The sequence below is a fragment of the Geotrypetes seraphini genome, chromosome 15, assembly GCF_902459505.1.
Source record: "Geotrypetes seraphini chromosome 15, aGeoSer1.1, whole genome shotgun sequence".
Taxonomy (NCBI): domain Eukaryota; kingdom Metazoa; phylum Chordata; class Amphibia; order Gymnophiona; family Dermophiidae; genus Geotrypetes; species Geotrypetes seraphini.
Genome location: NC_047098.1, coordinates 41,210,170 through 41,236,762, shown reverse-complemented (window position 1 = coordinate 41,236,762; position 26,593 = coordinate 41,210,170). Strand labels below are relative to the sequence as shown.

Genomic DNA, 26,593 nt, shown 5'->3' with positions numbered 1-26,593 from the left:
CTTTGGATCGGCATAAAAGCCGGCTTTTCTTAATAATGACAGGAATAGCCATCCAGATGATCGACTTAATTACACATTCTGGTGGACAAACTTATGCTCCAGTTACAAGTATGAAAGAATGAACGCGGAATGTTTGGGATATAGTAACGCATTCAAAATGGTGTGGAGCCCATTGACTACATTTATTGAGTCATAAAAATTGTTATGTACCTTTCCTTTTATTTGACTTCCTTACACATCCAGGGTGGGTGGGGGGAGGGGAATGTTTGCTATACTTGTTTGCTATACTTAATTTATCTATATTATTGAAATTAAATATGTACTTCTATTTTTATGAGTTATGGGGAGGAAGGGGGGGAGAAAATGATTGTTTTTTTTAATTATTTGTGTATTTAAAATGCGCTTTGTAAAGTGTTTATGTTTAAATTCATTGTATTGCACTGTTAATATTTGAAAATTAATAAAGATTTAAAAAATAAAATAAAATAAAATCTGGCTTAAAGACCTTCCTATAATGATACTTCACTGACTGATCCATCTTGTAAACCATTAAGCTGAGAAATGATCTTGGAGCTGTGGCAAGGTTGCTGCCCTAGAATATCTTTAGCTTTCCTCCCCATCTTATTGACAACTGTAGTTCTGATTTCTCTTTGTTCTTCCTTTTCCTCTCTACTATATTTTTATTTATTTAAACTGCTCTGGAAATCCCTCTTAAGGGTGATATGTCAAACAGTAATAAAGCTTGAAAAGTGAAAAAAAAACTTCATGCAATTATTCTCAAGAGGAGCAACTTTGTAGAAGCACTCCTGCCGTCTCTTCCTGACAAATGGTGGATATTTATAAGCTAGATGAGATTTATAAGAAAAAACAGATTTTCCTGCTGGATATAATAAATACTGGTAAAGTTAAGAGCCTGTAAATGTAGCAGAATCAAAAGAGGCTTCAAAGAGATATAAAACCATACAGAAAACCCAAATCAAACAACTACTGGCACTTTCAAATAAAACTTAAAATGTAAATAAATTCAAGAGCAAAACCAGCTGAACAGTTTTTAATGAGAACGACTCTCTGAAGGTAATTTGTTCTGGGGCATATTTGTTAGGAATTTTGAATCTGTAGCTTTGAAGTGTTCAGTCCCCACACATAATACAACATGAAATATGAAAGGCTGAAATTTCCATCTGCTGTTCATCCCAGTCAAAAAAAATCATCAGTTTTAATGAAAAGGCGATAAAAGCTCCAGATTACAAGCCATGCTGATTTACCAGCTTTTACTGAAACTTGAAATGCAGTATAGGAAAACCAACCCTGCTACAGAAATACTCTCTCCACAAGCCGTGAATTCACGCCAATTAACTTTGTCTTATTATCTAAACAATACAGTGCACAAAACCTCTAGTTCAAAACCAGAAAAGAGTCATATTCATTCTATTTCTATAGATTATTTAAATTAATCTCCTTTATCAGTTAAATTGACTTCTTGGTACATTTGGGAAGATATCATTTTCTTAGAATTCTAGTGTTAACATGTGAACTAGAAAGGCAGAGTGCAGAATAGCATTGGTTTGCTTTTGCTGTTAAATCATGTTTTATCATTGAGGCTTGCCCAGGAGGCAGAAAGAAAGGAGCTGTCCTTCAGTACCATGGCACACAGGAGCCCAGATTCTATAAATGGCACTAAACAGTGCCTACATTGGAGGTACTGCTCAGCATGGTTGTCAATCAACCACTAGTCAACATTTATACCAGGGGTGTCCAACCTGCGGCCCCGTGAAGTATTTTGTGTGGCCCCGGTCGAGGGCGATGCAGTGTTTTCCTCTGCTGCCCCCAGGTGTTTACCATCTTGCCGGCTCCCTCCTCTGTCTTGCTGCAGTGTTTGCGCATGTGTGCGGCCCCAGAAAATTTTTTTTCAGCCAATGCGGCCCAGGGAAGCCAAAAGGTTGGACACCCCTTATTTATACAATCCCACCTAGCAGCACCTCAGCAGATTTAGGCACTGCCAGGCATCCTAGACATAGGCACCGCTGTTCACTTGCCTAATTTGACGGCACCTATGTTGGATACCTAACGATGCCTAAGTCAACCACGCCTAATTTGGCGGCACCTGTGTTGGACCCTAACGATGCCTAAGTCAACCACACCTAATTTGGCGGCACCTATGTTGGATACCTAACGATGCCTAAGTCAACCACGCCTAATTTGGCGGCACCTGTGTTGGACCCTAACGATGCCTAAGTCAACCACACCTAATTTGGCGGCACCTATGTTGGATACCTAACGATGCCTAAGTCAACCATACCTATTCTCCACCTTTAACCATGCCTACTGTTTGAGATAGGTGTCCTTAGGCATCCTTAGGCCTGGGAGGGCACCTCCACTTAGGCATTGCTAGGCATCCTAAGAGTTCAGTGCTGAACTCTTATTTAATTTTTTTTTTTTTTTTTGATTTGCTGAAAAACCAGCGTGATCAATTATCGCACCAACTTAGACATCTCTAGGCAGCCACATTTAGGATGCCTAGCAGTGTCTAATATAGGCGTCATTTATAGAATATGGCCCAGGATGTTCAAAATACTATCCTGATAAGCTTTACTACTTCTACTACTAATTTCTATGTGCATGAGGTGCTTTTCCATAAGGTAGTGTCCGAGTGCCACAGTGCTTAACTGCAAGGGGGAGCACAAAGGCAGAGGATGAGTAGGTCCAAAAACAGAGGAACTAAAATACCATAATAAATAGCAATAGAAAAAGCAACAGTGGAGGTGACTCAAAAAGGGCGGTGGATAAAACAATTTATTAACTCTCGTAGTTTCTTATTGACTTGACATTGGCCTGTGTTTTGGTTCAAATGTGCTGAAGAGATGCTGTGTGAATTGAAGATTTGCAACCCATTTTAAATTCTGGTTATGTTCACACTGTAGATATTTGATTTACTCCCATAAAGTATCTTCAGACTCCTGATGCAGGTAATTGAGCCAAAACACAAGCCTGTGTCAAGTCAATAAGAAGCTAAAAGAATTATTAAACTGCTTTATACACCCTCTTTTTTTGAATCCTTTTCAACTGTTGCTTTTTCCAGAGCATGGGTTGGCCTTAGGTGTGTCTTACAGTTACACAAATAATTACAGAATACTATAAGTTACTCGCATCACTTAAGGTGTGCCAACTTATGCCTACCATTGACATGGAGAGCATCAATACCAACTTTAGCTAGTATTCTAAAATGGAATCTTGGCACTGGAACATAACCAATTAATAGCAATATTTAGTCTATTAACTGGCTAAGTTAACAAATGAAGTTAGGACAGCAAAATGGCTACACACTCTTGAATATTCAATAACAGAGCCTGGACATGTCCCAGCATTGAATATACCAGGTTGTTGTGGGTTTTTTTGTTCAAATCATTTTATTAAATTTTCAAAGATTAGGACAAGAAAAACTAATGAAATGAAGGGATTATATATTACATATATCTATGCCAACACAGGAATACAAATACATCAATAACGCAGTTACAATAGCGATAACAAACAGATATGTAATATAACAGGTATGAAAATGTACATACAACTATTAGTAGTAACAGAAAAGTGCGTGTATCTAGTTTATGTGCATACTGTAATATGTATATATTGTATGATCTGTTAAATGTATTCTCTAATGTCAAAGGGTATGTGATAAATTATCAATTACAGTAACTGTGAACAGGTGCCCAAATTTTATTAAAGACAATAAGTGTTTTGTGTTTTTCAGTCAGTGTTCTCTCATATTTAGCTGTCAGGCAAACCATATTCCACCATGTATTTGCTTCCACTTGTGATAAATCTTTCCAGGAGTGTAAAACGTTTTTAATTACTAAAAAAAGGAGAATACAAAGTAATTTTGCCTGGTGTTGAGTATATGGGGTTAATCTGGCCTGCGGAGATCAGTGGATTAAAAACTGTTGACCACTCTGGGCTGAATGTTACAATCATTAAAACGATGATGTTTATTAATGCAAAATTAAAATACAATACACAATGTAATAAAAGCCAACAAATAGCTTCAAATAGTAATGTCACTTACTGTAAACAGATAACCAGACCCTACATGGGCCGTATTTTGGCAGTATTTGCCTTCTTCAGGGGTCCTCAAATACAGCATTAAAAACACAGCAGCTTCACAGAAAACATCCGTGAGAAAGTGATGTGATACTTCTATCGTGCTGGCTGCGACTCAAAGAAATGAACCTGGCGAGTAAAAGGAACACCTTTGTTGGCTTTTATTACATTGTGTATTGAATTTTAGGGCTCCTTTAACTAAGCTGCGGTAGTGGTTTAAGCGCACGCTAGATGCTAACGCCTCCTTCGAGCTGGTGTTAGTTTTTTTGTTTAGTGGGGGTTTGCGTACACTAAAAATGCTACCGCAGCTTAGTAAAAGGATCCCTTAATTTTGCATTAATAAACATCATCATTTTAACTTCTGAGAGTCCAGGGATTGGTTCCACATTGTTTTGCTGAACATATTTGTACTGTCATGGTACCAAGGTCCATTGCTGTGGGAGTATGGACTGTCCTTGTGGCGTCGACCACCCCATGGTGTTGTTTGTTTCTAAGAAGGCTGAATGTTATACTCATATGTCTCTATAAAATAGGCTTGAAATGGTGTCTATTTGGCCTTCCAGCCATAGCAACCTGTTACAAAATTACCTCCAAATAGCCCAGTGAGTTCAGTTTTCAAAAAGTCTTTTTCTAGGGCCCTGCCATTTAAAGGATTTCTTTAGCAACTGCCTTAGATGAATTTCATTTGGCATCCTAGGGTTTTAGGCAATTTGTGACCTAATATGATTTGGTTTAATCACATTAACAGGATTCTATGGAAAAATACATTAACAGCTAGATTGGGCTGAAAAGGTGAAGAGAGACAGTACAATAAGAAACTAGGTGACAACTCACCTTACTAGCTCCTGGGAGTAAGTGCAATTTGACATATGGATCAGCAAGGCCATTATGGTCCATTGGCTTCAGGCCCTTAAGTAAGAAATAGAGAAAAAAAGTGGTTATAATTACAGCACTGACAGCCTGTTGCTGTCAGACTGAAGAGCCTTTCCTTATGACTGATTCCATACTGCAAGCCCACAGAAGAAAGGAAGCATAGCAAGTGAGGTAACCACAGAGAAGGAAGTAAAACCTCCTTCTTATTAAATATAATAGTCCTGATATCAAATTACATCCAAATCTTCTTTATTGTTCACAGGACTGCTACATTTAACCTCCTCTGGACTAGTTACCTCACTTGCTTCCCACATGAGATTGTTTCCTCTACTTCAGGGGTCTCAAAGTCCCTCCTTGAGAGCCGCAATCCAGTCGGGTTTTCAGGATTTCCCCAATGAATATGCATGAGATCTATGTGCATGCGCTGCTTTCAATGCATATTCATTAGGGAAATCCTGAAAACCCGACTGGATTGCGGCCCTCAAGGAGGGACTTTGAGATCCCTGCAAGTCTACTTGCTTCCTATCGACCCACAGAAGAAAGCCATTTGTTGACAAATTACACCGTCTGCACTTGGGAATCTGAAGAATGCTGGCCTCAAGTTCTGTGTCCAGGACAGTAAGCATTCCAGTACCTTCAGTGAGCAGACACGTTCTAATTTTAATTAGAATGGAAAGCCCCATTAGCCTTAGCAAACACTTAGATATGAAAGCATGATACTGATAGGGATACCATGCTAGCTGCTAAGCCTAGATTCAATTAACATTTAATCCAAAATGTAATTAACTGCAGAAGGGCACATCAGTATTTTATTTTTTTTTTTAAAGAAATTAACATATATTTGAAGATGACTACTCATGTACAAACACATTTTGACGCTTTGATATTTCTGAAAGAACACGATACTTGAAAGACAGTCAGGGGATGATATTAAACCTGTGTCGATCAGCATTTTTTAACACGTCAGCCGCTGCAGGTAAAAATAAATAGGATATTCAGAACTGGTATCTAGCTACCAGAATCCAGCACTGACCAATGATGCTATCCAGTTAGCAGTGATATTCAGACTGCTAACCGGATTAAGGTAGGATTGACGTTTTGCTGTTCTAACTTCATCAGGTTAGCTACCATGTTGGTGTTTTAAGCGATCCTTTTACTAGGCTTCTTTATGTGCTAATGTGTGCCTAACATAGGTCTAGATTCACAAAGCAAACCGATCATGCACCGATCGGTTTGTGACCCCTTTGCACCCTGTTTTCCCTCCAATCCACGCATGCAAATGAGAGCAACGGCAAGCAAAGTAGGCAAGGACGCTATTCACAAACCCAAACCCTGCAACACCGACTGGGCTTTCGCCGCTCCCACCAGCTTCTTAGCCATTTTCATGGCTGTGGGGGTGGACCGGCAGCTGGGCTGAAGTGCAGGTCCCAGGAGGACCCGGCTGGCTGTGCACCCCTCTAGGGCGTGCACCTGGGGAGGTCTGCTTCCCCACCTTGGTACAACACTGGTGTTGGGTCCTTTCTACTTTTTAAGTTGTTTTTTTTAAATACACACAGTTCTGAGCAACATCACTTGCAATAGCTCGATTCTACTGGTCATCTCTGCTTCTTTCCTTTATGGGTTTTGCACATGCTAATGGTTATATAAGAACATAGCCATTAATAAAATAAATTCAAAAGCAGGCTTTTTAACGATTGTGGTAAAAATGACCTTAGCACAGAAAAGAGCACTAAGGTCAATTTTTACTGCAGCCTTATAAAAGGACCTCTAAATATTGCCGCTAACTAGATAACTTCATGGGACCAGGAAATGACATCAGAGGGAGCACCAATGCTGGCCCGGGCAGCAAGTTGAAGATGCTGTTTGTGCTGGTGAGTAGCCAGAGGTACAGTGGGGGAGAAGTGAAGGCGTGCGCATGGCAAAGGAGAAGTGGGAAGGAGCCCGGGGGGGGGTGCAGAGAGGTCCACCCCCCACCCCACCCTTACTACACCACTGAGCTCTACCCAAGCTCTGCACTGGCTGCATAGTGCCAGGGTGGTCAGAAGAAATAGCAGCCGTATTCTCAGCGCTGGTGAATGATCCACTGCTGGCGCTCATCTAGTTAGCACACCTGAAAACCAAACAAGTGCCCTTGAATTTCAGCCAGTTATCCTGAGATTCCATATATGGCACCCAAATTTGCCACTGGCAATTTATTGATATTAACAATCAATTATTGCAGTTAATTGGCATTTATTGAGATTTGCCTTTGTCTCTGTCTAGGTGTGGCTCCCCCTTATTCTATGCACATTAATTCTAGGAACACCCTGCTCCGCCCATGACCCTCCCATTTCCACACCCCTTTTTTGACTCATATGTAAAATATAGGCGTGGATCCCAGCACCTGTTATATTACTATATAAATAATATATAAATATATATTTACTTTATTATTTTTGGTTTTTAGAGACCTAGTTCTATATTGCCTATCCAATACATCACACAGTCTATATTGTACATTTTTTAATTTTCTGAAGCAGCCCTAGTGAAACATGGCCCATGTCAGAACCTGGGCAATATGCTGAAGATAATTTTTTTAAAAATTTTAACTATTGTGGTTACAATTTTGAGAGGCATTAGCCTATGGGATCACATAGTGGTCCATGATGGCCTCTTTTTATATGAGCACATATTCAAAAAGTTAAAAATTTACACTCTCACTGTATTTTGAATATTTAGTACCCCAATTTTCGGTTTTCCTATTAAAAAACTGGAACATTTTGTTCTGAGCTGACTTATGGTCCATTCTTTTGGTGATTCCATGACCAAAACTGCCAAAAGGGAGAGTGAAGACGGCTTCCACTGTACAACTGAATATCATTGGTGACGGTTTACATAGCACAGAGCTGCTTCTTGTACACTGCACACTATACCTGTCTCTCTGTAATCTGTAAGATCTACGACATACCAGCAATTTGGGTAATACAAAATCTAAAATATAAGACATCAAATTTGCTTTGATTGATTTTTAACTCAATAGTCTCCGTTTGACATTAGCTGTAATACTTTCAGGGGAATTTGCTTTCTTAAAGGCAGGGGTCCAGGCCATCCTAACAATGCCGATCAATTTGCTACAATGTCAGACACCGACTGATTGAAATCCTCTGGGATTTGAGCCAGGGAACAAGAACACAATATGTTTACAGTCCCATTTTAGATGGGTCATAGCAGTCAGAATTGAGACGTGCATGTTAGTACGTCTCAAATTTCACCAGAATATTAGAACAGAATCTGCTAAACAAAGAAAAATCCAACAAGTCTGCAGTGAAGGGAAAGCACCAAAAACAAAAAGAAACTGCAGAGAGGAATGTACAAGGTACAGGAACTTTTATTAAAAGTCAGCAAAAAGTTATTTTCCGAAGGATGGCTCTCATATACATGGAGACCGGACCCAACACGGTTCGTGTTTCAGAGAAACACGCCTTCTTCAGGGGTCTGAGTTGTCCTGTGCTTCACTAATAGAGAACCATGTAGAACACAATGATGTTGTATAGAATCCTTAAAATTCGTGAGAAACAAGCAATGCTCCTGTGAACACTGAGCGTTAGTTCGACAGGAGCACCTATCCTCCTCTCTGCCCTCCCCTCCCCCCCAACATACCTCTTTAAAAGTTCACCAATGCAAGCAGTATCTTCCACTTGCAGCTCGCACCAGCTTCGGCTCCCTCATGTCCTGGTCGTGGGACCAGGAGGTAATGTCAGAAGGGTGCTGAGGCTGGCGTGACCAGCAGTGGGGGGGTTGAGGTGCTGCTCGTGCCAGTGAACATCTGAAGAGGTACTTGAGGTGGGGGGGGTGCACAGTGCAGCGGGGAAGAGTGGGGAGCGAACAGCGCAGCGATGCTGGGTGCCACCTTCCTAGGCGCCACCCTCCCTCGCTATGCCACTTAGTCACATGAAAGTAGAGTCCATTACAGTAATCCAGCCTTTCTGGATGGACCTTCAGTGCAATTTAACCAGGCAAGAACCTCTCCTGCCCAGTTAAAACACTTTGAATATTGTATCACTAGTTTAATTTACTAATCAATATAATATTCACATCTTTACAGATTTTTACCGTGGACACACAGCCTGAAAAATCTCACCCGCTAGAACTGGTCCCATTTTACATAGGACCTTGAGGGAGGAATTGAAGCACCTAGGTCAGATTGTGCTCAATTCCCTCTAGCACAGTGGTCTCAAACTCAAACCTTTAGTGGGGCCAAATTTTGGATCGGTAGGTACTTGGAGGGCCGCAGAAAAAATAGTTATTGTCTCATTAACTTTTTTCCGCGGTCCATCAAGTACCCTATTTTTTCTGCAGCCCTCACATTTAAAGTTTAATATCTTTCCTTTCTCAAAACTGACACATTTCAATCACTATATTGAAAATAAAATCATTTTCCCTACCTTTGTTGGCTGGTGACTTTATTTTTCTGTGCTTTTAACTATGTTTCCAGGGCCTTCTTGTCCTTTGACTGTTTTTCTTTCCGTCTTCACTTTCTGCCTTGCATCCATCTTTGGCATTAACTTAATATTCAATTTTTCTGTTTTCTTTTCAAAATCTACATTTCCATGTCTTACCTTCCCTTCTATCTCTCTCTTCTTCCGTCCCTATTTCCATGGTCTGACATCTCTTTCTTTCTTTTCTCTCCCTCCCTCCTTCTTTCTTCCTTCCTCTCCCCTGGTCTGGCATCTGTCTCCTTCCCTCCCCCAACTTTTTATTTCTTTCACCCTGCCCCCTTCTTTCTTTCTATCTCTCTCTCCATGCCCCCTTTCTTTCTATATGTCTGCCTTTCTCTCTCTCTGTGCCCTTTCTTTCTTTTTTTCTTTCTCCATGCCCTTTCTTTCTTTCTTTCTCCATGCCCCTTTCTATCTGTGTCCCGTCTCCCTTCTTTTTTTCTTTCTATCTCCCTGTCCCCCCCTTTCTTTATTTCTCCCTGCCCTCCCCCAAGCCACCATCGGAGAACAGGCCGGCACCGAGTTCTTAGTTCTCCCTGCTTATCTTCTCCAGCACGGGGCTGACCAATTCTCGCCACCCGACGTCAATTCTAACATCGGAGAGGAAGTTCCGGGCCAGCCAGGCAGTGATTGGCTGGCCCAGAACTTCCTCTCTGACGTTAGAATTGACGTCGGGTGTTGAGAATTGGTCGGCTCCATGCTGGGGAAGATAAGCAGGGAGAGCTAAGAACTCGGTGCCAGCCTGTTCCCTGATTGCGGCGGTGTTAGCCTATTCCCTGATGGTGGCGGTAGTTGCCTATTCACCAACTGTGGTGGCGGCCTGTTCCCCAATGGCGGTGACTTGGGAGAGGGCAGTGAGAAGGGAAGCATGTTGGGGACTCCTGCTTTAGGCGATCCTCGAGCCGCACTCAAGTGGCTAAAGAGCCGCAGTTTGCCGACCACTGACATAGGCCAATGTGAAGAAACACCACCACAGGAGAAATCATAGGGGGGGGGAATCAAAAAAAATTTCTGTGTGACAGACAATTGTAATAAATCAAAGCCTATGTGAAGAAACACCACCACAGGAGAAATCATAGGGGGTTAAAAAAAATAAATAAATTTCTGTGGGACAGATAATTGCAATTTCCAAAGAAACACATTTTTCACATACTTGCCAAAGGCCTACAGCCACCACAGCCTGGGATGCCTCGTTGCTTGGTTCCGATGCTTGTGGGTGAGCTGGAGGGCAGAGTGAGCTGTGCTGCAGGCCAGAGTGAGCCGTGCGCTCCGGATCCAGGCTGAGAGGGAGCGGAGGGAGGCTGAGATCACGAGATGCACAGCGCAACCCGGAAGCCGCTAATACCACCTAGAGACGCAAGCCAAAGCGGGCAGAGGGAGGTTGAGACTGGGAGAAGCACAGCGCCACCAGGAGGCTGTTTGCTGACATTCCCTCTGACGCAAGTCATTTACAGCACTTGTGGTCTGTATGCGATTGTCCTCTCCAAAATCAGAAAACTTGTGAAGTGGAGAGGACAGATTGTGGGCCGCAAAATTGTCCCTGGGGGGGGGGGGGGCACATGCGGCCTACAGGCCACGAGTTTGAGACTGCTGCTCTAGCAGTAGCAACTCAGATGGTAGATCCCAAGAAAGGCCTGCTATCTGCTACAGGAGTCAGGGTTGGGATCAAGGTCCATCCCCTTCCCCATATCACTGATTGCTCCACCTAGGGTTACCATATGGCTTCAGAGAAAGGAGGACAGATGTCTCAGTCTGTCCTCCTTACTTCCCTTGTTTTCAACGGAAGTAAAACCCAAATGTCTCAATCCGTCCTCCTTTTTTTTGAAGCCCTATGGTAACCCTAGCTCTACCTAGCTTTTGATTTTATTTATAGTACAGGCAGTCCCCGGTTTAAGAATGCGCGACTTACGTCAAACTCATACTTATGAATCGGGGTACTGCCTCTCCCTTCCTATGTCAATGCAGTCCCTCTTCCTCTCTTCATGTCCCAACATGATCCTCCTCCTCCCTTCCATGTCCCAACATACCCCTCATCATCCCCCTCCATTCCATGTCCCAAATTCGTGCCTCCCACGTTTAGCTCTGCTTGCTGGCTCCCTCCTCCCAGCTGCACTTCTGTTGGCAAAGCCACAAGCAGTGGCTGGTCTTCGCAAAACCGCCATTGGTGGCTCCTGCATGTGGCATGTTGACCCAGAAGCATTCCCTCTGATGCAGGTGTCAGATGGAAGGCTTCCGGGTTAGCGGGCCACATGCAGAAACCACCGCTCACGGCTTTGCCAACAGAAGTGTGGCTAGGAGGAGGGAGCCAGCCAGAGGAGATAAATGCAAGAGACATGAATTTGGGACACGGAATTGAAGGGGGGATGATGAAGTGCATGTTGGGACATAGAAGGGAGGAGGAGGATCACATTGAGACAGGAAGGGAGGAAGAGGGACTGCGTTGGCATAGGAAGGGAGAAGCAGGGTTGCGTTGCAACACAGAAGGAAGAGAGGGGGCACAAACTTCAGACAAAGGATAGAAGAAAGGAGCGAGGGAGTATGAACATGGGACACAGAATGGAGTGAGGAAGGGAAGCATGAACTTGGGACATAGAATGGAAGAATGGAGGAAATGAGGGAAAGAGATGCTGAGGTGGGGATGATATAGAAAGGGAGAATTGTTGGACATGGGTATCTGAGTGAGAGGGAAAGAGAGATGGTGCACATGGGGAAAAGAAGAAAGAGGAGAATTGTTGGGCATAGGGAGGGAGAAAGAAATATCGGACATAGTGGTGGGAAAGGCATAAGGTACAGATGCATGGGGAAGAGAGGGAGAAATGTTGGATGTAGTGGTGGAGAGGGACCAGTGATGAAGAACAAAAGTAAGTGTAAATCTGTCTTTTCTTTCTATTTAAACTACAGTACTTTATTTTGAGGACTGTTTCTTTAATGTATAATGTTTTTATAGACTGTGTACCGTAGAAGATCCGAGTAACATACAAATTCAACTTAAAAACGATTTGAAAAATAGAACTCGTTCCTAACCTGGGGACTGCTTGTATCTCAATGAAGTGCATCAAATAAATTTAATTTAATGTGGTGTCTTATATACTGCTAAATCTCCCAAAGGATTCATTTTACAAAACAATTAAATTGACTTGAATAATGGCCAAAAATCTAATCAGGTACTTTGAATTTCCCTCTCTATCCCAACAGGCTCACAATCTAACTATACTACCTATGAAAGAAATAATTACTTACATTTACCTATACAGTATATACATAAATTTATATGTATTAAATAAATAAATACCAAACTTCTGTGCTTTTGCATTTTAGAAAAGTGTTGAAGACTTTACTGTATGAGCATTTTTTTTGGTTCCATCTCTAAGAATGTTCTTTTGTTTTATATTTTGCATATAATGCTATTTTTTTGTGTGTGTGTTTTTTGTTGTTTTTTTTTACCATATTTTATATGTTACTCTGTTCCTCGCCTAGATTTGTGGATAGGTGGGTTATAAATAATTATAAATAAATATTTATTTTAAAAATTTCTAACCCGCTTATCAAGAGGGTAACAATTGATACATACAGTACATAGAAGTAACAAACATTACATATCAAATAACCTCAGTAAGAACCGTCAGCTTTTCTTCATATAATATAGGGATGCTCTATTAGCTACTAGTATCTAATCATTCAAAGAAGGAAGAATCTCACAAACAGAGAGGTCATTAACAGTTTCTTGAAAGGTTTAACATCTGTGCAAATTCTTAATGTCCCTTTCATTGAGTTCCAAAGTCTTGGGGTCCGCCACTGGTACAGCAGCTCTGCTGGTCTTTTTATAGTGCGCTTCCTGATTCCTTTCCTCAATTAGGGCTCCTTTTACTAAGGCGTGCTAGCGTTTTTAACGCATGCAGGAAATTACCACGCGCTACGCTTCTAGAACTAACACCAGGTCAATGCTGGCGTTAAGGTCTAGCGTGCGCAGCAACGTAGCGCGCGCTATTCCGCGCGTTAAAGCCCTAACGCGGCTTAGTAAAAGGAACCCTTAGTCTCAAAGAGAAGGAAGAAGGAAAAGATAATACAATAAATTCAAAAGGCACAACAAAAGTGAAAACTTCAATATCAAATCCCCCCAAAGAAAAATCCTAAAAATAAAAGCAGGAAAAAAACTAGCAAAATTTAAAAAAAGCCCCCCAAATATAAAGCAAACCAAAGTGAAAAATTTAATAAAAATAAACCCCAGTCATTCTCACCTCTCTACAACAAAGATCAAACTGCAAAGTAACAAAAACATTGTATCAACCTCTGTGTTCCTGTTATATGCTTTTAAATACACCATATATGCCCACCTGGTAGTTTCTTACCCAGAGGGTATTGTTGAAGATATATGTTCCCCACTGTATTCTGTAATATTCCCTAATAAAGCATCTGGCATCCACACCCACTATCCTTCCTTTATCTTTCCTCTCCCTCTCCCAATCTTCCTTCTGTTGCTCAAAAAAGGGGAGTGCAATGATACAGGACATTCATTCATCTTCCACCTGACCCTCCTCATTAGTGCACTTCCATAGAAACGTAGACCAGAGACTCTTTTAGGTTTAGAGAGGAACTTATAAGTGCGGAATTCAAGATCTGCTAAACAAGTCATCAAGCTCATCCATACCAAAGAATCTTAGAGTTCAAAACCCAAGTTTTAAAGAGGAACTTATAAGTGAGTAATTTAAGTGTGCTAAATAAGGCAATTCATCCATATCCTAGACCAGGGGTAGGGAATTCCGGTCCTCGAAAGCCGGAGCCAGGTCAGGTTTTCAGGATATCCACAATAAATACGCATGAGATAGATTTGCATCTCAAGGAGGCAGTGCATGCAAATCCATCTCCTACATATTCATTGTGGATATCCTGAAAACCTGACCTGGCTCTGGAGGACCGGAATTGCCTACCCCCATCCTAGACTGTAGGGCAGTATCTTTAATCCATTCTCTCAATATTAATTTCTTGAGCAGCAAAAAGGCATAAAAGAACACATTTCTTTTGTGCTTTAACCAGATATTCAACACCATTTGCTCTCTGGATAGCTGCACTGAATATCCATAAATACATGCACAGCTGGTATTTAAAACACCGACTGCAGTTTAAATATTGATTTGCCAGCATTTAGAGGTCAGCGCGAAGCACAAAGAGAGAATTAATCTATTCTGCATAGTGTTCTTTGGGCTTATATATCGGTCTGAGTCTGTCATTTCTGATGGATCCAGTAGCACAAAAGGAGGCCTTGTCTTGATATATGATGAACCTATTGAAGTACCTTATACAAGTTAATGTACCCACATAAAACATATTCTGCATCTTTATAACATAAAAAGCAGCGAGAGCCTGCAGCAAGGAGATGAGATGGTTTGCAATCAGCCCAGCGGGCTTTTTGTTTTCTTTTATAAAGCAGCTCTGCAGCCCAGCAGACCAAGTGTTAGCAGGGAGTATATAAAAGTGTTTGGTGGAATATGCCCTATGGAAACCAAACAGGCTATGAAATTAAAAGCCATTTCCTTCCTGCTTTGAGTCCTGGCAGTGCATGTGCTCGGCAACTCACTGACACTACCAGCTCTCATCAGGGAGCCATCAAGAAAGCATAGGCCAGCCCTGATGACACCTTGACAGATTTGAGAGCCACAGGAATGAGTAAAGAGGTGGAGGGAAAGAAACCAGAAGTAGAAAAGAATAGGGAAAACAGAACTGTAGAACAGTATGATCCTCCTAATCAGGATATGATTTTATAATGACATGCACAGGTATGTACTTTTCTCTGCTCAGAGCTTTGCTGGCTTTTTAAACTGAATGTATGCCTGTGCATCTGCTTTGAAAATTATAACAGGAATACTATGCATTTACATTTATAACCTGCTAGCTGGGAAACATATTTTGTTGGTTAAATTACATGCATATGATTGAATTTTTAAAACTATGTGCTGTATAAACCCTGTCCTTGGGTGGGGGCTGGCCCTGCCACTAGGCAGATTACTATGCATTAACATAGGGTAACAGTGGTTGGGGGAAGCAGGGGGGCAGCATCTCATCTCCTCCCTTTGCCTTTCCTCCTGTCTCTACTGATATGTCTGAAGGAGCTGATGAAACAAGATTCAGCATCAGTATGGAGCTCTGAAGCACAGCCCCTCCCCCCAGCTCAAGTGTTATCATATCTTGTCCCATCCCCTCTGAGAGAATGTCCTGCATTGGAGGGAAGCAGGATGCAGCTGCGCTTGAGAACGGGCCAATGCTTCAAGGCCCCACACTGGCACTAAATCCACTTACCTCTTTGGCTCGGGGAGGAGGGTGATTGCAATCATTGTCCTGGTACTCATAGACGAAAGTGTATGAAGGAGATACTGAACTCTGATTCCAGGGGAAGGGGAGATGACTATGGGAGAAGGGTAGTGAGCAGGAAAAGAGAATCTACTGGACTGTTGGGAGATAGAGAGGAAAAAGGGAGATGCTGGATTGTTAGGGAAGGAGAGATGGGAAAGGTAGGACTATGTGTGAGGTATGGGAGGTAAATGGAGATTATGGATTATGGGAGAGAGGGAGGGTATAAGATCTTGAGCTGTGTGGTGCAATCTCTTGAAGAATTTGAAGAACCTTATGATAGGTAAAGATTGCTGGAGAGCTGATGTCACAGCCCTTGATAAAGCTAGATGCGAAACAGAGTAGTTGTAGGGCAATTTTGGGAAATGCAAAATGAAGAATAAAGCTAGAATTTGCTTTTCTTCACTTAAGTACTGGTTTATTATAGGGCATAAGCAGCGAAACGCTGTTTCATTTAGAAGGGTCCAGGAGCTCCCGAGTCCCCCACCCACCTCCTCCTGGCGCCGTACAACTTCCACAAGCAGGTCTGCCCCCGGAAGTAGAATTAAGGGTTCCGGGGCAGGCATGCTGTCTGACAGCTGCGCAGTAGACTCTCAACGGGATTTAAACAAGACACCCGGGAGAAGGGTGGGAGGGCAAAAACGGAAGAAGGGAAAAAAAACAACCAACTGAGAATTTTTGGGGAGGCCATGGCCCCTGACATATATGTTGAAGGGGCACCACATGGATTTTAGTTGGACTTTGCTCTTTAAGTTAAGCACTAAGGCCTGGATTCTCGAACTGGCGCTGATATCGGCAACTGCCTTACAAGCGGCCACTGATCGCATGTCAATCACGCATTGGCACCGGTTTAAGAATCGCACCAATGCAAATGAAAAGCACCGGAAATGTAAGCTAGGATTTTCAGGGCCTACATTAGAGAATGACATGGAGACAAATTTTTCCCCGTCCCCATGGGAACTCATTTTCCCGTCCTGTCCCAGCAAGTTTTTTTCCTGTCCCTGCCCCATCCCTGCAAGCTCTGTCCTCATCTGCACTAGCCTCAAACACTTTAAAATCATAAGTAGCAACATTCTAGAGCTCAGATTGTGATGTCATAATGCCTCATTCCACCAATACCTAAGCTCTGTCCTCATCTGCACTAGCCTCAAACACTTTAAAATCATAAGTAGCAACATTCTAGAGCTCAGATTGTGATGTCATAATGCCTCATTCCACCAATGCCTAAGCTCTGTCCTCATCTGCACAAGCCTCAAACACTTTTAAAATCATAAGTGTTCGAGGCTTGTGCGGTTAAGGCAGAGCTTCTAGGAATGGGATAGGGACGACGACGGAACTCGCAGGGACAGGGAAATTGAGTTCCTGTGGGGAGAGGGACGACGATGGAACTCGAAGGGACAGGGAAATTGAGTTCCTGCGGGGAGAGGGACAAATTTGTCCCCCATGTCATTCTCTAGCCTACATTTCCAGAACCTATCTTCACATGAATCGCACTCACAAGAGCACTTGAGGCCACCTAATGCCACTTCTAGTGTTGGCCACACCTACTTTGGCGTTCAGTGGCCCAAAGCGCCTATGTAGGCATGATTCTGGTGCCAATTTTCTAGGCGCTGATATGTGCCCTGAAATCTCAGTTAAAAACGCCATTTGGACTGTGTTTTTAATGAAGGTATGGAAGCGTACTGGTGCCTAGGAAATCGACACCAGTTCATCAATCCAAGCCTAAGGTTTTGTGCACTCCTTAGGAAGTTGGGAATGTATCTAGGAGAACTGGGTTTCAAGACACATTGTTGCAATTTGTCCTGAGAATGCAGCAGAATGTTTTATGTAAAGTGGAGGTTTTTTTGACCAATGACTGGAGTGAGCTCCTTAATATGTATAAGGAGTCTCATGAAGTTGAGACCGATTGGAGCACGGTATCTGAAGTCTTTTTTTCTCCACTATTTGAAATGAGTGCAGTCTGGGTATTTATGATTGCTAATGTGCTTAGCCTGTTCTCTCGTTATGTACTATATATTTAATCACATTTAAATTTACCCAAACATTTTGGAATAGGGCCACTTCTGCATGTAAAGCACTGCTTTATCTGTGGAAATACCTTTGAAAATGACCATCATAAGAGAGAAATTAACAGCCTATCATCATAGGAAAAATGAAATAATGTTTTGGATTCTTTTCCTTCATTCTCAGTACATATGCATTTACAAAGGAAACCAAGGGCCTTTACCAAGAGCTTAAAATCAAGGAAATACACCAATAAGAGTTCAAATATGCCCAGTTAGGCTCCAGTCTCGGTCAGTGCTCTGTAGTGTTACCCGATTCAGGAAAAAAAAATTCAATTCGATTCAGCCTATTGAATCGATTTTTCGATTCGATTTTCCTTCCCAATTGGGTGTTTTTTTTCAAACATCCTAGTGGGTTTATTTTATAGCTTCTTCATACCATTTGCCCTCTCCTACCCACACAGGCACTGTGGTGTAAACAAAATAAACAAAAAAGTTTGTTCTTTTTGCTCATTTTTTTAAAGTTGATGTAGGGAAGCAATCAATCCATGTAAAAAGTGAGGGCAGGAATAACTAAGTACAGGGGGCCAATAATATTTTTTCTGAGGACATTTATGGTGTTAGCAATGCTGTTAGAATTAACAGAAAGGGCATAAAACAGACAGTTGCATTACTATGATAGGGAAAGAGGGAATACATATAGAAACAGCATAAGCCCTATTACTAGCCGAGATGATTATTAATACCCTGGGACTCCTATTAGATCATACTCACAAGAGGCCGGAGCAGGAGGTGCACATGAAGCTTCCGACGGTGATGTCAATTTACGTCACCCCATGATGCTCACACTCAAAGCAGTGACGGCTGGGCAGGCTGGAGCCCAGCTCCTGTACTTGCCGACCCCAGACCTCATCCTGTTCCTTCGCGGGCTTCTTCACCATAACGGCAATGACAGACAACGAGGTGGGGTTGTGGAACCGTTTCTAGACTAAACTTCGCTAGTGTTTTTTGTCGCCGGGAACCGCGCGGAACGCTGCGTGCAGCTCCAGACGCTCAAAGGAATTCTATGAGAGTCAGGAGCAACGCGCAGCATTCAGCATTCGGCTCCCGGCGATACAAACCGCTAGTGCGGTTTAGTAGAAGGGGGCCTAACCTTCACTCGCCCATCGTTTCCCTCACCAGCCGCGAGCCACTATAGGAAGTGGGGGAACTAACCCGCCCGCACAACCGTCCACTAATCACCTACCAGCTGTCTCCCCGAAGCAGAAGGGAGAAGGCGATAGCAACACCCACTCGCACACTTCAGATACAATCCATGCCATGCGTAACCCCACCCCGAAGCAACAGCAGCCACCGAATCGGGGAGGCTGATTTTTTTAAAAAAGGGAATTGATTCAAATCGATTCACCCGAAGTGAATCGGTGAATCGATTCGAATCGGAAATCGGGCAGCATTAGTGTTCTGGCAAGGAGGGGAGGGACTGACTAAAATGTAATTGAATTGTTACACTTAGGAAGCATAATATATGCACACCTCACTTGCTTTTTTTTTGCTGCCAGATTCTCCCTTTCTGCCCTTCACAATTGTACTGCTGACCCCAATTAAACCACTAGAAATCTATGTGCATTTCTGCCACAGCACTGCTGGCAGAAAGAGCAGACAGACTCCACTGGCACTGGGAAGACCTGCACTGAAAAACGATCTGAAATATATATTTTCATTCAGACCAATACTCAAGTGATTTACCCCCTCCCCCTTTTAATAAGCCACGATAGCGGTTATTAGTGGAGGGAGCCATGCTGAAAGTTCTTATGAGCGTCGGGAGCAGCGCGGAGCATTCAATGCGATTCCCTGCGCTAATAACCACTATCGCGGTTTAGTAAATGGGGGGTTAGTCAGGTAGAAATGGCTCCTGGCTGGTTAAATCTCTTGTTCGGGGCTAACCATCATATTCAGTGGTACTTAACCAATTAGTGCTGCTAAAAGTGTCGTTAGCACCCAACGTGAAACCAGGTATTTTAGGGTATTCTGCGGGCAGAGTCAGCACTTGGCTAGTTAAGTACCAATATTTAACACTTAAATGGTCAAGATGACCACATAGAAGTGAGTCCTATCTTTCTGTGGTGCCCCTTAGCCAGTTAAGGGCTCCTTTTACTAAACCTTGGAAGAGCTTCTTACCTCAGGCTGGCAAGGTAAATGCTCCAACGCTCATTCAGTTGCTATGAGCTACTGAGCATTTATCTTGCCTGCCCACTGTAAGAAGCTCTTTCGCAGTTCAGTAAAACCCAGTATAACTGCAGAATATCATACTTAACCAGCTATGATTAGCTGGCTCCAGAAACCTGGAAATTCAATGTCGGAGCCTGAACATGGCTCAGGACTGAATTTTCAAGGATAACGCCAGTGGCAGCCAGGAAAACGCTGAACATTGCTGGCTGAATGTCAACTTCATTAATAATAAAAAAAATATATATATATATAAGCTGGAGTATAATCAACACTTGACCAGTTAAGTGCCAATATTCAGCACTTAACCAGCCAAGTTACCTGCATATATAGGACCACGGAAAAGCCAGTCCTATCTTTATGCAGTAACCCATAGCAGGTTAAGAGATGAATATTGCACTTAACTAGCTATGCATTTGCTGGCACCACAAGCCTGGAAATTCAATGCCTATGCTTGGACATGGCCCAGCATTGAATTTCTCCGTTTAACACGCTGATCACAGCCACCTGAATATTGGGGTCTGTATTTAAAATATATTGTGACAGGCAAGGGGCAGTGTTCATAGGAGGGAGTTCCATGACCACGGAGGGGTGATATCGGGATAAGATATGCCCAGAGTCTACTAGGGGGTGCTCTGTTTCCAGAAGGAGGACTAGGGAAGGCCAGACTTGGGTTTAGTGAGAACTACACTTATCAGGAGGCTTAGGGATTGATCCTTGGGAACATTGGGAATCTAGGGGGAAATCTGGCATGGAATGTCCTGAGGAAGGGAAGTGAGAAATAGAACTTTTTGCTCAGAGAAGAGGAAGGTCCCAGAAGAAGTTTCTTGAAGCAACCAGGGCTGGGTCCCTGGGAGGAGTTGCTCTGGAAATTTCTTAACCCCTAGATAAAAACATGTGGACTTGATGGCAAAGAGAGGATTTGCCTGGAACTTCCTGAACCCACAGACGGAAAAGGAAGTAAAGCCTACCTGGAACAGAGAAAAGGTTTCTGATGATATTTAGTTTGCAAACAGCCTGTAAGTCAGTATATCTCAAACTGTGTGCCAAGGTACACTAGTGTGCTTCCTGAGATTCCAAGTGTGCCGTGGCACACTGAGAAGGAAGAGAGGCGCCTCCCAGCTGACTTTCCTACATGGTACAGCGCCAAATTCGCCGAAAGCCGATTCGCCAAAGGCCTGCATGTTTCCCTCTTCTCTCTAGTGCCCTCCGGCTTCCCCCCTGGCCTCCCGGTCTCACCTTTAAAGCTAATTACAGCAGCCTGCAGAGGATTGCCGGTAGGTAAAATGATTTTATTTTCAATATAGTGATTGAAATGTGTCAATTTTGAGAATTTATATCTGCTGTGTATACTGTGTGTATATGAAAAATGAATGGAAAAAAATTGTATTAGAATTAGTAAAGGGGATGGGATCTTGGGCAGAGCTTGGTGGGCCTAGGGAAGTCTGTGGTTGGGGTACTCAGTTGATATTTGTTAGACTTAGGGAGTACTTAGCTTGAAATAGTTGAGAAACACCGTTGTAGGCAATCAGCTGGCGCCAGTGCCTCTCCTTCTCTCCGGCCCTCTTCCCTGCTGGCAACCCCTACTGGCATCTCAGGGCCCATCTGGAGGGCCTCTGCACATGTGTGGATGTCAACATGATGTCATGCAAACGTGTGATGTCATTACGGTGACATCCATACACTTCTGGGTGCTTCAAGCCGTGGCTACTACTTTTAGTGTGCCCTGGCTCGAGAAAATTTGAGAAACACTGCTGTAAGCCTTGGCAGAACACTGCTGTAAGCCTTGGAACCTAGACAATTTTGGTTAAAGGACTGTTTTGTTAGGAAGAAGTACTTGCCAGCCAAGACAAATGTTAGCAGGGGAGGGCAGTGGGGAAAGAGATAGCAGTAGCCCTTTTTTGATGTTATGAATGATATAAAAGAGTAAAGGGCAGGAGGAAAAGCCCAGTAATGTTAGATTAAATGTTTCCTTTGATTATCAGCCCGAGGTGGAAGATGACATGAAAAGTAAAATTGGTGAGAAGAGCTAATGTCATCTAGGGTGTGGAGGCAGATAATCAAACAGAAACCTTGTTGTCTGCTTAGTGAATGTAAGGCTTGAACCTGAGAAGAAAGTTAAGAAGGTTCATTTGCATATGGTAATGAGACTAAAAGTGGACTATTGTATTCTTATAAAGTCTTGTTCTCCAAGGAAGAAAGGAGAGCAAGTGAGTGATCTGAGCAGGTGGTGTTCAGGAGGAAGCCTCCTATCCAGGGAAAAGGAATTTGTAACAGTATACTGCAATATTCTCACCTGGAATGTAATAGTACCAGAAGATAAAGACCTCTGATAATGCCCCAATAACAACAAGGTCTGTTTCTGCACTTATTTCTTAGAGACAAGGATTCTTATTATAAATGGTTGGCCAGTAACACCAGGAGGTTGCCAGGGGGACAGGCTGAGTTAGTCCCAGATCAGAGAATGTCTTGAAACCCTTCACCCCATTGAGACTGGTGCTAGATCCAGGTGAGGTTCTGTGACAGCTTCTTCCTAACTTTTGGAGGAATGGGTCCAGACCTTACCATAATATGCTGTATCTTCTAATTCCACACATATACACTCACTTATTTCCCACATGTACAACATGCTTTGGAACATGGCAATGATTTTTAAAAAATGACTTTCTATACGTCACCATTGTATAACAACTTCCTCCCTCATGGTCTGTGAACACTACGTGTACCACATTCCTAGCTCTGAGAAACCCAGGAACCAAAGCCACTTCTGGGCCAGCTCGGATGAGTTTCTACCATCCTGGGGCTGGCTGAGGAGAAGGTTAACTAGTAATTTAAGTAGTGCTGAAAGCCTTTTTAATTTTCTTTATACCTTTTAAACTTGATTATGACCTCCCAGTAGGCAATATCGACATCACCACCTATTCATAATGTCTTTCTGAATCTGCTGCTATTTTAAAAAAAACAAAACCCCCAAAGCCCAGCAGCTACTGCTGTCAGTGCAAAGATTATGCAGCTCACAGCCAACAATCACAAAAAAGAAGTATAATATTAAATATATAACCAACAGAAAGGAAGCAGAATAAATTAATGCTACATCAGAGTTACTTGCTTCACACAGCCACAAGGCTGGGGAAATGGGGTCTTTTCTTGGATAGTTTAGATGTCTGTGAGAGGTTTTTAAAATGAAAAGCACCTTTCTGATAAGAGACTATGTTTGAGCTATCAGATCCTGGCATTCTATAACAGACCTTGAAGCTCAGCGGATGGAGGACAGGTCTCCTATGTACCTTTGACCATCATGAATGACACACTGCACATTCTCTGCATTGCCAGTTTTGTTTCAGTAGCTCACCTCTTGATAATAGCGTTTGATTTTATTCTTTACAGCTTGCAACTCTGCTTTCTCTTTTATCTGTATATAAATAAATGAAAAAGATGGATCACTTTGTATGAGCTTCTATGTGAATAGGGGCTGCAAAGCACCTCCCTGCTCTCGCTTTCTCCCAGAGTACAGCTGTGACTAGAGCCTGTCCATGAATACAAATGAAAGCCTTGGAAACCTCTTACAGCAAGGAGAAGCCTATCTGCATTCTCTACAGAGTGTCACTGATTGTTCGTAGGCCCCAGAAGGAGAGGAACACATCTCTATCTACTCACAGCCTGGTAGAGTAGTGCCATAAAGCCATCATTCAGGCAACAGAGGGGGAAAACACGTAATGAAAATGGCATTTTTTACAAAAAGACAAAGACCACTGATTACCATGAATGCGGGTACAGAAACATCCTTTTGTTTCTAAAGCATACTTTGTTCCCATGAGATGCATTATTATGGGATGGCTGAGTCACCGGTTAGAGTATGATGCCTTGCTTAGCTCATTGTGAGTAGGTGTTAGTAAATATTGATTTTTATTTTTATTTTTTACTGCAACAAGATTACAAAGACTAGGGGACACTCAATCAAGTTACAGAGTAAAACTTTTAAAACCAATAGGAGGAAATATTTTTTTTCACTCAGTTAAGCTCTGGAACGCATTGCCAGAGGATGTGATAAGAGCGGTTAATGTAGCTGGTTTTAAAAAAAGGTTTGAACAAGTTCCTGGAGGAAAAGTCCATAAACTGCTGTTGAGACAGACCTGAGGGAAGCCACTGCTTGCCCTGGATCGGTGGCACGGAATGCTGCTACTATTTGGGTTTTTGCCAGGTACTTGTGACTTAGATTGGCCTCTGTGAAGACAGGATACTAGGCTAGATGAACCATTGGTCTAATCCAGTAAGGCTATTCTTATGTTCTATAACTTCAAGACCAGTTGTTATTATCTACAATTTGGGATCTGAAATGATAGCTTTCCTCTTCTACCATATTTTCATGGCCCTCATTTCCCCTAAAATGAATTGTAAATGTATTCTGTAGGAGATTTATGATGTACTACATTTGATTATTTTTTTTAAGCTGCAGGATGAATCCTGCTTTAGCAATGATCTTTAAATTATCATGTCCTCAATGGGGTGAGGTGGTAGGACATCAAAGTTGTTTGCTTCTTCCCCTCCCACATTCCCCTATATTGTACAAATTCTCAATGCCAGCCAAACTTCAGCAACTCATGGATCAGACCGTTCTCTGGGATCTCAACCAAAAAGAGGAGCAACAGTGATAGGAACTCACATCCATCCATCATTTGTACTGTAGGGTTACCATATAGCTCCAGAAAAAGGAGGATGGATTGAGATATTGAGGTTTTAGTTCCATTGAAAGCAATGGAAATAAAACCCAGATGTCTCAATCCGTTCTCCTTTTTCTAGAGCCATATGGTAACCCCAGTGGCGTAACAAGGGGGGGGCGGTCTGCCCCGGGTGCACGCCTTAGGGGGGGTGCACAGCCAGCCAGGTCTGGGTTGTCCGGTGCCGGTCCGCACAGGGCCGGCAAGATCGCATTGGGGTCATCAACGGCGTCTGGGCTGCAACGGCAATGAGCGGCATCGGCGGCCCCCCCCGCGATGCAATTCATGATCAGCAACGCCCCCCCTCCGTGATGACACTTAAGATCGGCAAAGGGGCCTCCTTCTACCCCCAGCATCAACAGCACTTCAGATCGGCAACGTGCTGCTCAGTCAAAAGCTTCCCTCTGACTGAACTGCCTGGGCGGAAACAGGAAGCTGAGTCAGAGGGAAGCTTTGGACTGAGCACCGCGTTGCCGATCTGAAGATCTGTTGATGCCAGGGGCAGAAGGAGGCCCGTTGCCGATCTTAAGTGTCATCGCGGGGGCGGGAGGAGGCATTGCCAATCTTGTTGCCAAAATCGGAAAGGTGAGAGGAAGGGAGAGAAATGGGCCTTTGGTGGATGGAGAGATTGAGAGAAGAGGGCAGATTATGGAAGTGGAGAGAAGGGGGAGAGAGAAGAGGGCAGATGATGGAAGTGGGGAGAGAGAAGAGGGCAGATGATGGAAGTGGGGAGAAGGGAAAGCAAATGCTGAATGGAAGTGGAGAAAGAGAACACATACTGGATGGAAGGAGGGATAAAGAAAAGGGACATATGCTGGATGGGGGAAGATGATAGAGATAGTGGAGGGGTGAAGGAAAGGGGTGGCATGCTGTAGGTAGACACAGTGAAAAGAGGAAAACTGAGGACTGCATAGTAAGAAAGAATTTAATTTAGACGGAGGCAGAAAATAAAGAAGGAAGACCAGAGAAGGAAAGGGAAGGAGAGAGAGAGAGAGAGAGAGAGAGAGATGCCAGAGGACGGAGAAGGAGACAGAGATATCAGATCTGAGCGGAGGAAATAAGAAGAGAGAGATGCTAAAAATCACAGGGGGGAGGGAAAGAGATATGAAAGGAGAAAGATGCCAGACCATGAGGGAACAGAGGAAAGATGATGGATGTCAGACCAAAGGGAGGGGGGGGGGGATCTAGAGGAGAGATGGCAGGGGGACACAGACAGTTTCTGGAAGGGGCAGACAGTGGATGAAAAGGGCAGATGCTGGATTGAAGAGACAGGGCAGACGCTGTAAGGAAAAGAGTGAAAAGAAGATAAAAGCAGAAACCAGAGACAACAAAAGGTAGAAAAAAAATCATTTTATTTCTATTTTGTCATTAAAATATATCAGATTTGAAATATATATCCTGCTAGAGACATAACTGGGGACTGTAAAGCCCGGGCAGTGCTTCTTTAGCTAGATGGTAGAGAAAGAGGGCACATGATGGAAGGAGGGGATAAATAAAAGGAGGGCACACGATGGGGGGAAAAGGAATGAGTTAGGGAAATACTGGAGGGGGTGAGGGAAAGAGGTGGCGAGCTGTAGGTAGACAGTAAAAAAGGAAATTGATGAGAGTGTAGTAAGAACGTAATCTAGATGCAGAAAATAAATTGAAAAGGAAAATGAGGGAAGAAAGGGATTGCAGAAGAGAGGTGTGGGAAAGGGAAGGAGAGAGATGCCAGACCAATGGGGTGAAAAGAGATATGAAAGGGGGAGGCATACAGTTTCTGGAAGGGGCATAGAAGGAGAGAAGATACCATATAGGGGCAGAGAAACGGCAAACAGGGATGGAAGGAAGAGAGTAACAAGAAGATGAGGAA

The 26,593-nt window shown here is 43.0% G+C and overlaps 1 protein-coding gene across 1 annotated transcript in view; it reads right to left on the bottom strand.

Moving 5' to 3' along the window:
- The window catches only part of DOC2B (double C2 domain beta), a 451,468-nt gene that overhangs the window by 252,822 nt on the left and 172,053 nt on the right, over positions 1 to 26,593 (bottom strand). The window contains exon 3 of the mRNA XM_033922682.1: positions 4,936 to 5,010. Within this exon, the coding sequence (XP_033778573.1) occupies positions 4,936 to 5,010 (75 nt within the window). The remainder of the gene's footprint in view (positions 1 to 4,935; positions 5,011 to 26,593) is intronic.